Raw genomic sequence first — 16684 nt, forward strand, 5'->3', positions numbered from 1 at the left:
GTTAAACTGGCATAAAGCTAAACTCACTCACATTCTTTAACATCAGCTAATGGCAGTCATGCTAAACTCACTCACATTCTTTAACATCAGCTAATGGCAGTCATGACAATTTTGCAGATTGGGGTTGTTTTGAACAAGGCAGGATAATCACCAAAGAATGAATACTGCAAAATGTCTATGATGCCAAATTTAACCTCTTGAACATCTCTGAAGCTTTAATGAACATCATATATAATTTTCATAACAAGAATACACTATCATTTCTTCTGTATTGACATCAAAGATGTTGCAACAGTATGTGATTTCTGAAGTGATTCTTTGTCCAGACTTATAAAATAATCCATACATTTGTTTCAGTTTGGTTCTGAAGTTAAAAGGAATCTTAAAAGCCAACTGTTGCCTTTTCTGAACTCTGCAAACACACATTCTCACTATTAATCTAAAGATGTAGCCTGATACTTAACCCATCCAGCATTTCAAATTTGCAGAATTTGAACCCTTTAATGACAGGCTAGATCAATTATCCCCCTTACATTACCATCCCCCCTTCCCCGATCTAGAAATAAGAAAATGATGATATGAAAGTGAAAATATTAAACAGTTTATGCCTCATTACCCTGAACAAATTTCAAATTCAGGTAGCACTGAAGTTTCAAATCACAAATTCTGCCGATTATTACCATGGATACTATTTGCCAAACTTCTATCAACACTGTTTCTACCCTTGCATCTTCTGTCTCATCGGGCTCAAAAGCACTATAATCCGAGTTTCACTGTTGAAATAACTAAGAGGTGGATCTCAGCAAAACAGAGAGAAGTGACTTTGGAGAATCCGCTAATATTGGTACAGCCCATCTAAAATGCCATTCCGACCATCAAAGGCGGGAGCCATCTTTGAGACCCGAATCTTCATACTGTATCCCTAATGGACCCTCAATGATGAAGCTGGACCGATGAGCATAGCTCACCAAGATAATGCATGACGGCAAGTTTTTGTTTACCTTTCCCAAATAACTTGTAGACGCTAATTGTACATTGAGTTGTACCAGCAAGACTGAGGCATCATGGGTAATTCTGTATCATCAGCCATGTTTGCTTATACAGAATCCCTCGTGAGGACTGTCTCTGGCTGATATTCATACGCAGGCACATTGATGTTTCATTAAGTAAAGATAGAGCTCTCGGTCACATTAACAGAGTCCATCATGAAGCCCAACTACCACACATCACCAACAGAACAGTAGATTTGCCAAATGGACACCACCATATGAACAGAAGATGATTGTCGAGAAGGAGCCATATACTAGTTCCCTGACGACTATCACCAGCATGAGTCCATGAAAGCATCGTAAAAACAAGACTGTCTTTCTGAAACAGGTTCACCAAATTGGAGCGAATGTCTGGCCAATTATTCCACCTGAAAGCTTTGATAACCATTAGACCTTAATTAAAATTGGAATCAAAGCACATGATATGTATAATAAACCTTTTCCACAAAAATCGATTTGGAGTTATTCAATATATTTTCATCATGGTTTAAAAAATAGTAAAGATTTTCAATTAAAGTAGTTCCTGCCCTGCAAATAGGCATTGGCGTTTCTAATCTTATCAAATCCGATTTAGCAATATCTTAAATGAATTTTGACTTGATTATCATGTTATTTTTGTTGCTAAACCAACATTTGGATCTTCAGTGTTGCACTTCAAATACTGGCAAGCAAACATGTAGTTATTACTAACCAAATTAAATTATGGCCATAAAACTGCAATTTTCACTCAATTAATGTATTGATTTTCAATTTAACAACCTGATTTCCTACATAAAGATTACTTAGAATTGCTGCAGAATCCTAAACCTATAAAGGCACTCCTATAGATTGTTGAAGCACAATGATCAATACTCACACAATACCAAAAACAATAAAACATAGTTTTTAATCTTTTTTGAGTCTGGCAATACAAGCACGGCTCTTATTTTCCCATTTTCTGTAGGAATTGGACCATACTAGTGATAATGGTCGACAAAAGTGAACACAGTGCTTCCTCAGTGGCTGCTGATTAAACATGGCCGCCAAGCAGACGTCACAAAACAAATTCTCCAGACCATTGCACAAATCTTGATGTGGAACTGATTTGGAGCAATACAGACCGCAGTCTCCATGTTGCATGCTTCGGTGCCTTGTTATCAGGAATAAACACTTTCACAGGTGATTTGCTCCAAGAAAGATATTCACTACGAATGAATGCCCCAGACACTGGTTCATTAACCCGCATAGCTGGTCATGTAAAGCTTCTGTTTATACCAGATAAAAAATTCTCAATTTCATCATGGTTATAATTATTAATATTTTTTATGACCTTATTTCCATAAGAGTTTCAACCTTGTTTGGGAAGGAGTTCCGATGCTATTATACTGCATGCTGGGAGTAATCACAAATTTTACGGTTAAGTAATTTAATTGTATTCCACCAAGGTGGTCTTGTTACTACATGTTTTTCAGTTGAATTTTTATGATAGAAACAGTGCTGAATCATCTACAATGCACTTTGTTGTAAACTTAATCATTTTGTTCTTGAACAAAAATCAATTTTGATCAAAATCGTATGATCAAAATCAATTCAAAATCTCAAACTATCCTTCATGGCACATTTAAGAATAGACTTTCACTTTGTGCAAGATCACTGGAGTATGATTCTTCATAGAGTGAAAACTAACTTAATAACCATCGGAGCTTGTAATATTGTGCAAACTACACATTAAAAACAATATGTAATGTCATACTGATGTTCAGTTATTAGTTAAACCTTTTCAGCCAAAAGGAGACCATGTCATACTAGACACTTAAAGGTCAGTCTCGATCCACAAAACCTTTGTAGCTTTACGTGCTATTGTAACTATACTGTTTATCATATGATTACAACTGACATAGTGCTACGACTGGTTGGTGATCGTCCCCCTGGTGAGAGTGAGTAAGAAAATATTGTTTTATGCTGCTTTTAAGAATATTGCAGCAATGTCATGGAGAGGTACACCAGAAATCAACCTCACACATTGCACCCATGTTGGGAATCGAACTGGGTCTTCAGTGTGATGAACAAACACTTTAACCACTCGGCTACTCCACCTCTACTCTAGATTTGATTACTTACAATCTAATAATTCAGTTGAAACATTGTAAATATTTATTTAAACCAAACTTTGGAGGAAATCCTGAACCTATATCCCATGTTTGTTACGATGTTTCATCACCACTCACTGGCCATGTTTGTGCAAGACCTGATTTCAAGTTTCGCAATATTTCAAGTTTGACTTTTATTAGATAAAGGAAGTAGCATCCTGAAAACAACTTTTTACGAAAAAGGCAACCTGTCCCATAAAAACAGTTTTCATAGGACAGAAAGCAACAAAAGTCAGTAGGACAGTCCAGCATAAATGATGCGTTGGAAGAAAATTTGTCTGCATCAAATGTGGGGTATTCTTGTACCCAGACTTTACTACAGAGATTCAGCTAATAACAAATGTTGGTTATAACAATAGCATAATAGTAAACATATTTTGTGAATGTAAAACTCTACTAAAAGTTTTTAATGTATTAAAGAAATAAAACATTGATCATATGAATATGCTCGAAGCAAATGTTGCACTTTTCAAACATTTACAATGCAAACTAATGGATTATAAACTGGCAGACAGTGCTGTTCCAAAAACTGATCTTAGCGCTACAAATGCCATCATACCGCTAAGATGACATCTGAAATGGGCAGAGCTGAGAGTTGGTCATTCACAGACTGAACCAATTCATGAAACTACATAAACCTATCATTCATATTTTCCACTGAATTGCAAGAAATCAATAAAAAATAGCATCTGATTATGGAAAGGTGGACACATAATGTTTATTGCATTCCATTTATCCCTGAAATAAATTGCCTGATAAAACAAATTGTCTGATAAAGAAATAGCCTGTCTGTCTGCAGAGTTCAAAGAAAGTATGGCCATTTTCTTCCAATGTTCCTGGATGCTGCCATAATGTAACATAGATTACAACAGGGGCAGGGTTTAGCAGAATGCGCCCACATCTCTAGGCTGTTCCAGTGGCCAGTTGATATAGATGGCCACACATATACACAACAAAACACAGTTCCATAATCACAAGAAATCTCCACTAGAAACCAAGCCGATTGTACCATTCTAACTTTATACTAAGCATGTCTTGATGAATCACTATTAAATAGTGATGACGCTGTTCCTATGTTTCCAAAAAGGGCAAGGGGTCATTTGTATAATGGAATCTGAGAATAGTGTGCCGTTTATATTCAGAACATACAGATGTAGAGCTCTTTAACCAGAATATATAATTCCCAAAGATGTCTTTGTACGCTTCTCATAGTTAGATATTAATCGGATTTGTCAGAATGTATGATCAAAGCGGGTAGAAAAATAAGTAATAAAAATGAGAAAATTTGTATTTATGTGAAATATATTAAGAATGAAATCCAATGCTAACATGTCTAGTTCAGAATAATTTCTGAATTAAGAAAAAAGATAGTAAACCACCAAAAATTGCACTCCCTTCTCTTGAAATTTCCAGGAATGAGGGGCGTTGGGGTAGCCTAGTGGTTAAAGCGTTGGCTCGTCACGCCGAAGACCCGGGTTCGATTCCCTCACATGGGCACAATGTGTGAAGCCCATTTCTGGTGTCCCCCGCCGTGATATTGCTGGAATATTGCTAAATGCGGCGTAAAACTAAACTCAGTCAGTCAGTCAGTCCAGGAATTATACCATTATTTGTAACTTGTCACTTCATATATATAGGATGCAACAATCTTATGAAATAATGTCTTGAAAAATATTGTATATCCATCTGATGTAATATTGCAACATCTATTTGTGTACATTTCTGTATACTTTCTTACTGGAAGCCTAAAATACATCAATCTTCTTCTTGAAAGATCTTCAATATATGTTTGGTGAATCACAGTCAAATCTTTCACTCCTTCAAGACCTCAGTCTCATTCATTCCCTCTACAGTCACAAATATTATGGGTGAATATTTCATTTTTCTATCAAAATATACATACAAAAAATGACATCATGTGTACTTTCTTCATCTTAATTGACTTGGAAAAGGCTCATACATGCTTTTTAATGATTCCAGCCATTAGACACTGCATTGATTAAGGCTGCTACAAAATCCATCATGGCCACCTGAGCAGACGTCAGGAAACTGGTAACCTGAGACCATTACACAAATCAGCGATCGCAACACAAGACTCATCACAACGTGAGCTGGGCTTTTGTACAGTGGCCATATGCTTCGCTGGGTTCTCGTTGGGAATAAATACCTTTGCAGGTGATTATAACAGATAAGGATATTCCTCGGTTTGCCCAGATTCTGTTAATAGAGAATCAATCCCAGGGTATTGACTAGCAACACTTAAAACCTACACTCTGAGCGCCGGATAATAGCTTTGCTGTTTGGCTTGATGTCTCAACACTGGCTCGGCGTTGTTACACGTTTGAAGTATTGCTATGTGCGGTGAAATATTTGATTTTATGTTGTAGCTTACATGCATGAAAAAACATCAAGATGTTTTGTAATAATATCACTACTACTGCTACTACTACAACTGCTACTGCTACTACTTCTACTGCTGCTGCTCTTTTGATGATGATGATGATGATGGTGGTGGTTCATATATGTGACATTTTTCAGAACAAAAGCATAAAAAACATTTTCACAACCTTAACTAAACCTGTCTTGAGTCAACTGTACAACTCAGATAAAAAACATAAATCGACGAAAAAGAGTCACAACATCCTTAGAAATTTATCCTAAAGTTGAGCCAAATGTACCGGTACTATTTCAACTATATCAAGAGACAAGCTTATGAATCATTATAATATAGGGATGATAAGGTGCTTGCGAAAAGGTAAGTGTATCCTGCCTTCCCAGAACTGTCACAAACACATGCAAAGGCAAGGCAAGTATTAAAGTGCTGAGCATTTGCTTAGAAAAGAAGTTTAGGTTGGTTACAGACAATTTGTTGGATTAATCAAGTTCTTCATTACACAGGTCTGCAGACTGGTCATATTTGTATCATTTCATGTGTTATTATCAGTTATTATCGTTAATATCATTCATGCAGAATCAATTCATCATTAACCAGTTGAGTTAAAAAATGAAAATACTCCATCAACTAATGACTGGGGCAATTTTTCCAAACTTTGACTTTCTGACATTGGCAATATCATTTCAAGGCATATTTTAAATTGCATAGTCAGATTTTGTTCAAAGATTGTGAATGTAATTGATTTAATTGTTTTGATAAAGTACATGTGTCAATTACTGACATCAAAAGTGTTAAATGGCAATTTACTGACATCAAAAGCCGACAATTTCATGTTTTTATGACATTTAAAACCCTGCATGTGCTGCACAAAGATGACTGATCAACAAGCATGAGACTTGAAAAACTTTTGCAGCATTAATACTAAAGCACAAATGTCAACATGAAAATCAACAAGACAAATGAGTTATTTGCAAAACTTTAGAAACACTACTTAAGCAGAAACTAACAGTTCAGGCTGAATTTATGGGTGAGTGAGTGAGTGAGTGAGTGAGTGAGTGAGTGAGTGAGTGAGTGAGTGAGTGAGTGAGTGAGTGTGAGGAGTGAGTGGAGTGAGTGAGTGGGAGTGAGTGGGTGAGTGAGTGTGTGGGTGGTGGGTGAGTGGGTGAGTGAGTGAGTGTCTGGTGGGTGAGTGAGTGTGAGTGAGTGAGTGAGTGAGTGAGTGAGAGGAGTGTGAGTGAGTGGGTGGGTGGGTGGGTGAGTGAGTGAGTGAGTGAGTGTCTGAGTGGGTGTGTGAGTGAGTGAGTGAGTGAGTGAGTGAGTGGGTGGGTGGGTGAGTGAGTGAGTGTCTGAATGGGTGTGTGAGTGAGTATCATTTAACACTGGTTTTAGTAACAGTCCAGTAATATCAAAATGTGGGACACAAAAATGGGCTTCACACATTATACCAATATAGTCAATCAAATCCAGGACTTCAGCATGATGAGCAAACACTTTATATGCTTGACGTCTCCACTGCCCCACAAATCAGTGAAGTACATTGCATAAGTACTGAAGATATAATTGACATACATGTATTGCTGAATAGTCTCCTTTCAATAAGTATGAATCAAGTGTGAGTGAGTGAGTCGGTGGGTGGGTTTTGGGTGGGTGAGTGAGTGAGTGAGTGAGTGAGTGGGTGGGTGAGTGAGTGAGTGAGTGAGTGAGTGAGTGAGTGAGTGAGTGAGTGAGTGGTAGGGTGAGTGAGTGAGTGAGTGAGTGAGTGAGTGAGTGAGTGAGTGAGTGAGTGAGTGAGTGAGTTGTTGTATAAGTGAGTGGTTGAGTGGTTGAGTGAGTGCTAAAGCTTCCCGGAACAGAATTCCAGCTTTATCACGGCATATCAGCTTCAGGCAGGAGGAATGCCACAGTGAAGTAGGTTTCAAAAACCTACACTCACAAACAATGGTATGATGCTGTTAGGTCAAACATAATCAGGTCAAACAGGGCCTCAGGCCTAATATACATTTGTCTATTTGTTGTTTAATACCACAATTAACACATTAATATGATGGAAACCTGTGTTAATCAAGCCACATTCCAGTGATTGATATCATGAGCAACAGTCCAAGCTGTTAGGATATGGTAACATACATCAAGTCAGTAAACCTGAGTGAGTGAGTGAGGGAGTTGGGTTTTACGCCGCTTTTAGCAATATTCCAGCAATATCATGGTGGGGAACAACAGAAATGGGCTTCACACATTGTACCCATGTGGGGAATAGAACCCGGGTCTTGCTTAGTGGCGAGCGACTGCTTTAACCACTAGGCTACCCCAACGCCCCAGTAAACCTAAACACCCAAACCATACAATATAACCAATACAGCATGCTGGACTGAATGACTGAGCTTGGTTTTACGCCACTTTTAGCAATATTCCAGCAACATCACGGCGGGGGACACCAGAAATGGGCTTCACACATTGTACCCAAGTGGGGATTCGAACCCGGGTCTTCGTTGTGACGAGCCAACGCTTTAACCACTAGGCTACCCCACCGCCCCACAGCAAGCTGGAGCTGTACTTAACCTGCAGATGACTTAAATCCAAGTACAGTAAAATAACAAACTCCAAGGGACCACTGAAATTAGTTCTTTTTATCCGTAGTTCGCTATTCACTTTTCTATATGATAATATAAGGTTTATTGGGGATTTTTAAAACAGTTCGCTATAGCCATCAGTTCGTTATATCCATGTTCGTTATACAAGTATTCTACTGTAGCTGTAATACAGTGTGTATTTATTGTACATCTAGGGCACTGACACTGTAATTTAAAAAGAAAGTTAGATATAACAAAATCCTTGTAGAACTCTTGAAGACAAATAATCACTTTTCTCCACAATGAGGTTTAGTTCAGGCCTGGTTTGGTCACTTCTTTCATTCTCCCAAGAGCAGGAAATGATTCACTATGACATCTATTGTAGATTTCCAAGAAAAGAAACAGACAAAAACCCTGATCAAAGACCAGCACCTACAACAGACAAAAATACCTCTCTCCTTCTCCACCAGTGCAAAATAAACAGCATTTGTTCTTCTCAGAGAATGGTCGGCCTAAACCTCTCATCTCATTCCAATCTAATCCCCAGTGAGAAACAGTCAATCAACAGCAACAACAGCCAAGTAACATCGTTGTCCACAGCGCAACATCGACCTCATTGAGATCAGAGTCTGCGACGAACACTTTCCAACAATTCGCCGACACATTTGTGTGAATCTATGCCATAAATGTTGCCTTTTGACAAAAAATTCAATCATTGATTTTGGCTTCTTACTATGTGGATCGTATTCCGGGGAAGTTATTACAAGGCTCAACTCAGAAAGGACTTGGCAACGTGTTGCAGTCGTGTCTTGAAAGCGCATTGATTAAGTCAAGAGAGAATGTCTCTTTTCTGTAATATCTTAAAGAAGAGCTAGGAATATCTTTTCTCCGAATATAATCCAGCTTCTTAAGGAAAATCTTTTATTCTGCTTCCACTATTAAACATCAGCATCAAACTAATATTGACTAAGCACAAACTAAGTCTCTGTATCTTGGAAAATGAATTTTGCTATGAACAGTATCCACTAGCTGTCTCGGCTTTGAATTCAATCAGTAGAAAATCAGCCGTGTATTCCTCCTGAAAGGTACTCCATTCCATTTTGTCATCATCAATAGCCTATAAAAGTGCCATGCAATATTCCTCTAAAGCTGGATCAGGTAATAAATGGCTCTCCAAAAATTGAAAATTATATTTCAGCAATGGTCTGGCTAAAGCTAATAAGAATTCAAACTAAACTTAAAAATACTGATCTTGGTCTTGGTCAACAAAGGCTGAGGCAGTTCAGTCATCAGGTAATGTCATCAGCTGCTATTATCATAGTGCATCAGCTATTATTAGCATGGTCATCAGCTACTGCTCTCAGCTACTTTCATCAGCTACTATTAAACCCTTATATTGTCTTCTAAAATCAGCTACTATTATCAATACCATCATCAGCCACTATTACCATCAGCTACAGTCATCAAACACATTCACCAGTTTCTTTCATGACAGCTACTTTCATCCCCCATCAGCTAAGCTGCTGCTAGTATCAGAAACTTGTATCTGCTACTTCATTAGTTCCTGTCATCAGCAACTATTAGCCCCTTTTATTGACTTCTAAAATCAGCTACTATTATTAATACCATCATCAGCCACTATTATCATCAGCTACAGTCACAAGATACAGTCACCAGATACGTTCATCAGCTACTTTCATCACCCATCACCTACTAGTATCAGAAACTTGTATCTGCTACTGCTATCAGCTACTTTCATCAGCTACTATTAGCCCCTTATATCGACTTCTAAAATCAGCTACTATTATTAATACCATCATCAGCCACTATTATCATCAGCTACAGTCATCAAACACATGACAGCTACTTTCATCACCCATCAGCTAAGCTGCTACTAGTATCAGAAACTTGTATCTGCTACTGCTATCAGCTACTTTCATTAGTTCCTATCATCATAGCTTGAAATTATTCTTTATAACATATACTGCGTTTACATATTTCTGTCCTGACAGACATTGAATGTCTCGACTATATTCTTCCCTGGGATGACTCTGCTGACAATTTCCTCTGAGAATGAACTATTCCTGGAACCAATGTCTGGCAAGCCCCATGATGTTAAACATAGACCTAATGAACACCAAAGGCCTAAGGCAAATGTTTGAGTTTCACTGAAAATCAATGTTAAGTAATATATGCAAAGAGGTAGTCACCGACTGAGTCAATAATGTTCATATGGTTGGAATACTAGCCCAAACCATGACCTTGACCTTTTATAGAAGAAAGCAGGGCAAGGTCATCATTTGGGTCATTATCGGAGTGTATCTGGGATGTCTTGAATGTAAAACATGCCAGTTCCATCTTATTAGGAAATGGGTTAATCTAATAAATCTGAGAAGATAAAAAATGAAAGGGATATAGAATATCCAAATTAAGCATGGATGGCAACCTTGAAAATAAAAATAATCATCACAAATGCACTGAAACAAGTCTCTAGCATTCCAAATGACTTGTCTTATTAATAACTAAGTTAACTCAATAAACTCTGGTATCTCAATGATCTCAAAGAAAGAAGATGAGGAACAAGTTGACCTTTAAAGTGATCTGGGTCAAGGTCATTTTCCAGAACATTACTCTTGCTGCTGTGAATGATGAGGATATTGACAGTTGAACATCAAGGATCTGGTTCTCAAGGAAGTAATTGAGTATGTTGTCCATTTGTAAACGAGTTTTCTGGACACTAATTGTATTGGTCAGTGAAGCAGAAGCACCCATTAGTGCTTGGTCACTTTATCCTATGGTTCCCTTCAATCTAACATGATTGTGTTTATTAATTTCGATTAATTTTTAAACTTATCCCTTGATTAAAATTAACAGCATCCTAACATCTTTAATGAAATGTGAAATTGAACAGAAAAAATGAAAATGATGTCTTTTGATACATAGAAAGAAAAGATCAGGATGATGCAGTTGACAAACCTGGTGGTTAAAAGAGTAATTTTTAAAAATTTAAAAACACATTTTTGACATCATCCCTCAGTTGAAAGCCTCTTCAGTTACTTAAAAGCACCAGCCTTGTTCAACTCGTTTCTGGATAAGAGAAAATATTAGGCTAAATATTGATAACTGTTAAGTCTCCTTTTCTCAAAAAGTATTAATCCAATCTTTTCATTAAATATATACTTCACCAAATAGATTTTTTTATCTTAATTTGAGAGGACATAATCACGATTCATTTATGAATACTTAAAGTTCAGCTTACCTCAGTTCTAAAATGATCAGAACTAATCGAATTACTTATGTATGTAAACCTTTATCAAAGATTGTTTCTTTCACCTATGCATACACCTGAAATAATATATTTATATAGTTTAAATTTTAATCATAAATAGTTACTCAGGTTAAGTAGAACACAACGGCCTACATGGATGAGCCTATCGGGATGATGCTAATCTACCAGAAGCCTGAATGACATTATGCCTGTTTACTTGAAGACTTAATGTAATGCCTGTTTACTTGAAGTCTTGACGTAATGCCTGTTTACCTGAATGACATTATGCCTGTTTACTTGAAGACTTAATGTAATGCCTGTTTACTTGAAGCCTTAATGTAATGCCTGTTTACCTGAATGATGTCATGCCTGTTTACTTGAAGCCTTAATGTCAAGCCTGTTCAACCTGAATGATGTTATGCCTGTTTACTTGAAGCCTTAGTTACATCATGCCTGTTTACTCAAAATCTGAATGATGTCATACCTGTTTACATGAAGCCTTAATGACATAATGCCTGTTTACTCGAAACCTGAATGTCATGCCTGTTTACTCAGAGCCTGAATGTCATGTCTGTTTACATGAAGCCTTAATGACATCATGCCTGTTTACTCAAAGCCTGAATGATGTCATGCCTGTTTACATGAAGCCTTAATGACATCATGCCTGTTTATCTAAAGCATGAATGTTGTCATGCCTGTTTATTTGAATATTGAATGATGTAGCACAGGTAATGCATTATTAGTGTCATGCCTATATAGCGGAAGCATCATCAGTATCATCATAAGCTTATACAATATTAAACAGTGGTTGACAAATACACCGAGATGGTCACACTGACTAGACACTAGCAATCAATGAAAGAAAATGCCAGGCATTTAGATTTCAACATTGGTATTCCAGAAATATTCCAGTTATCTGCAGTCTGTAAACAGTAAAGTCCAGACCATCAAATCCAGTGATCGATGTTATGAGCATCAATCTTTGCACTCTGGAAATGATGATATGCCTCACCTAAGTAAGTGATCCTGATCACCTAATGGCATCTCACAGACATTCTACTAGATCTCCTAGGGGTTTGTAGCCTAGTGGTTAAAGCATTTGCCTGTCACGCTGAAGACCTGGGTTTCATTCCCCAAATTGGTACAATGTGTGAAGCCCATTTCTGGTGTCCCCAGCATGAAATTGCTGGAATAGTGCTAAAAGCAGCCTAAACTTACATGCTAGTTAAAAGAGAAATTCATACAAGGCTAGCATATCCAGTACCATGCTTCTGATCCACAGCACTAGTCAGCCCCTTTAACAAACATCATTGATTAAATACACTTCCACAGGAAGTATTGATCCCAGTGAAGAAGTGTGAATTCAGCGACACTATCAGTTTGAAAGAGCATTGAATCTTCATGATTTTCAAACAAAAGTTGACTTTTTTCACTTACTTTGTGAATTTCTAGACCTTTATCAGTGAAATTAATCACAGATTTGATTAATGTTGTGGGTATCACAAGTGCTGCTGGTTTCGGAACTGATTGACAGGTTGTCAATTAACCTACCTTTTCTTGACTTTGTGTGTCGAATTTCTCATTATGTCTCAGTTGGGTTTTAGTTAGCTTTAGTCTTTAGCTTTGAATTAACAAAACCCTCTATCAGTATCAAACAGATATGATATACTAACCTTCTTTACAGGTATGTTTTTACATTTAAATTTAAGTGTATTTTCATTTGAACGCTGATTTCGCCACTTACAGAAAAAATGAAATTGACACGTGTCAGTTTTCTAGTGATAACACTGCTTCAGAGAATTGATTTTATGTTGAAATTTTATTAGATTCCCAGACATCTCTGAAAGCTACATGGAATCATATAAAGAGTATTAGAACAAATCATTGGTCATTAAAACAGTTCACCAGAATGACATGTTTTAATTTACTTGACAACAGCCTTTCTGTTCTGCAAAGAAATAGCATGCTCCAAATTCCAACTGTTGATATTACAAACCAAAGGAACAAGTCATAACAATAATCCTCCCGAAGGAGACCATCTTTAAAATGAGCAAACAAACTGAATATAAATGATCAGCTCCAAATATACAACCAAACCTGACTGTGAGGATGTAGAAGGTTGTCAGTTATATTGTTTCATCCTACTTGTTACCCATTTGCTGCTGGGTAGAAAGAGGTATTAAGTAGGGGTGAAACGGTATGCTCTTACCACGGTATGGTACGTATTGCGGTATAAGGCCTTCGGTTCGGTCCGTTAACGAGAACTTACTTCCGTGAAAATAGCGGCCGTGAGTGAGCAATACATCTTTCACTTCTTTTCCACTTTTCCATATTTCAGGAGCATCAGAATCTGAAAACCACTCCCCTACATGAGGATTACCGTCACTTGTTAGCAATATTTCAGCAATATCAAGGCGGGGGACACCGGAAATGGGCTTCACACATTATACCCATGTGGGAAATTGAACTCGGGTCTTCGGTGTGACGAGCAAATGCTTTAACCACTAGGCTACCACACCACCCTCCAGAACTAGACCCCACCAACTAGAATGTGTTCAACGCATATTTCGACTTTAATAATTACTATATGTCTATATGTCACCAATGACTTATGATTCATTCATATAACTTTTCAAAAATATTTTGTTACTGTTGCACCCAATGACATTTGTTCTGCCAAATGGTAAAGAATGGTATTTTCTAATGACATTTTATATTTAATAAAATGCATGATTCATTTAACCAATAATTTAATAAATTTGAGTCAATGCAATGGTACTTGAAATGTATTGTCACCAATGATCACAATATGTTCATGAAACGTTTCAAAGTCTTATGAAGTATTATTTATGTCTGAACAAATGCATCAACCATCAACAATTATTGAAAGAGCATGAACAATAAACTGTCAACATTAATGGATCATTCTGGTATATAATTAACTTCTTCACTCTATCTTTATGAAAGAAATGAATATCACTCACATATTTGTCCTTCAATGTCCCTCTGGATCATATTTCATTGTCAAATGAATGTTTATTGTTGTTATTATCACAATACTTTTAAGATTCAAATGTTAAGATGAATCACTTTAACATTAACATTATATTAGATGTGTACAGTGGCATATATCTACATATATACATTGAAATTTAGATGTGTACATTCAACCTGGCACTTGTATCAAAGAGATTCATAGACCCATGACCCACACCACCCCACCCACACATTACATTATATAAGGATTGTTCTCGATGTTTCATCATTCATTCATTCATTCATTCATTCATTCATTTATTCAACCTGACTGACTGAGATTTAGATCACAGAGAGATGGATCATAGACACACACAACCCACCCATGACCCATGACACCCCACCCCACACACACATACATACACATTATATGGAATGTTCTCGATGTTTCATCATTCATTCATTCATTCATTCATTCATTCATTTATTCAACCTGACTGACTGAGATTTAGATCAGAGATGGATCATAGACAACCCACAGACCCCCACCCCACCCCACCCCACACACATACATACACATTATATGGAGATGTTTCATCATTCATTCATTCATTCATTCATTGATTCATTTATTCAACCTGACTGACTGAGATTTAGACAGAGAGATGGATCATAGACACACACCCACACACCCATGACACACACACACACATACATACACTACAAAATAGAATAATACATGCATTATTATTATAATAACTATACATTATGATGTATATGTAGTTTGAATGGATAAGTGGATTCTGCTTTTGGCAATCATAGAAAGAGTTTTCAAGCACTGTAATACTGGTGAAACTAAACGCATGAGATTTTTGCCTATACATATCACCACATGTCAACTCAAATCCAAACAGAGAGCCTGCAACAGTAACTTGCATCAACTTGTACGTGGAAACATACAGCTTTGAATTTCAGCGATTAAAAATTTACAGCCCAGGCAGTCGACCATCACAGTCTGAACACACAAAACAATTGTCTATGCTATACACTGTCATAAAACAAGCTTCACCATACCTTCATGTGAAAAATGAAAGACATTGTCATTCATATTGTATATCCATGAACAAGCAACGCACGGTTGGACACTCCTTCCTCTCATAGATGTATATTTCACTCGTCACAGATCCATGTCCTGACGAACGTGTTCATTTCAAGACAAACAGTCCTCCCTCCCGCTAGTCGTTTTCCACTTACGCTATAACACTGACACTGTTGAAAGAGCAGCGACAAGCACCACCTACATCATCCTGGTGCACACCCCAATGTTCTCAGATCAATACGAGATAAATCTTCTAAATTAATATTTGTGCGAGAACCCACACTTTGGTAAGTGAGAACAAGACGGAATCGGCCGTCAGATAATTATAGGGATGGGGGAGCAGTCATTGACAGACTCTCTTTAAAAAAAGTATAACCATCACTATGAAATGAAGATTGATTATGTCAAAAGGAATATTATCTAGCTCATGCTTGTTAAAAACCAGACATGTCTACACATAGTCTCAATTATTGATACTTAAATAATAATAATAATGTTTATCTATAAAGCTCCCCATAAATGAAATGCTTAATGGGAAATGAATATGAATGATTTGCTAAAGTAAAATCATATTGATTTTGGTCATTGATGCTTTGTGTCATTTATTACTTGGTTACAATAGTTTGTGATTAAATGCATCTACTTAATTTTTGTTGGTTAGGAGCTAATTTACATAAACATAGTTGTCTGAAGACTTTTACTGATTTACTTATGTACTATCATTAGGGCTGTAACGATGCATCAAAGTATCGATGCATTGCAATTGTTGAGTCTCCGATAGCAATTAATTGATGGTAGAAATTAAAAACTATCGATGCATCAAAGTATCGATGCATTGCAATTGTTGAGTCTCCGATAGCAATTAATCGATGGTAGAAATGAAAAACTATCGATGCATTGATAGTATGTGTGACTATTGATAGTTAAGTAATTGACTTTCGTTGATAAATGCGCAGCGCAAAATACAGGAAGATTTGGTGCAGACTTGCAGCTTCATTGAGTTTATGTTTTACTGTTTACTTGAACCCAGTTTCAAGTGTCTTGTCAGTTATTAAAAGAGATTGAAACTACTTCAACTTGTTTTTATTTCATATAAACTATGTATTCATTTGGAAAATGACTTCAAATGAGACAATTCCAGGAGAAAAATCTATTGCAATAGTATTGCAATAGTTGGTCGCAATAGTATGTTGCAATA

The 16684-nt window shown here is 36.9% G+C and overlaps 1 protein-coding gene across 1 annotated transcript in view; it reads right to left on the minus strand.

Annotated features, from left to right (window-relative positions):
• Positions 1-15586, minus strand: part of LOC124280770 (suppressor of lurcher protein 1-like) — a 205652-nt gene extending 190066 nt beyond the window's left edge. Inside the window, exon 1 of the mRNA XM_046716746.1 lies at positions 15462-15586. Coding sequence (XP_046572702.1) covers positions 15462-15491 — 30 coding nt within the window. The 5' untranslated portion in view covers positions 15492-15586. The remainder of the gene's footprint in view (positions 1-15461) is intronic.
• Positions 15587-16684: the final 1098 nt, after the last annotated feature.

Source organism: Haliotis rubra, unplaced genomic scaffold, assembly GCF_003918875.1.
Source record: "Haliotis rubra isolate DU_JTF1 unplaced genomic scaffold, ASM391887v1 Scf273, whole genome shotgun sequence".
NCBI classification, from domain to species: Eukaryota; Metazoa; Mollusca; class Gastropoda; order Lepetellida; family Haliotidae; genus Haliotis; species Haliotis rubra.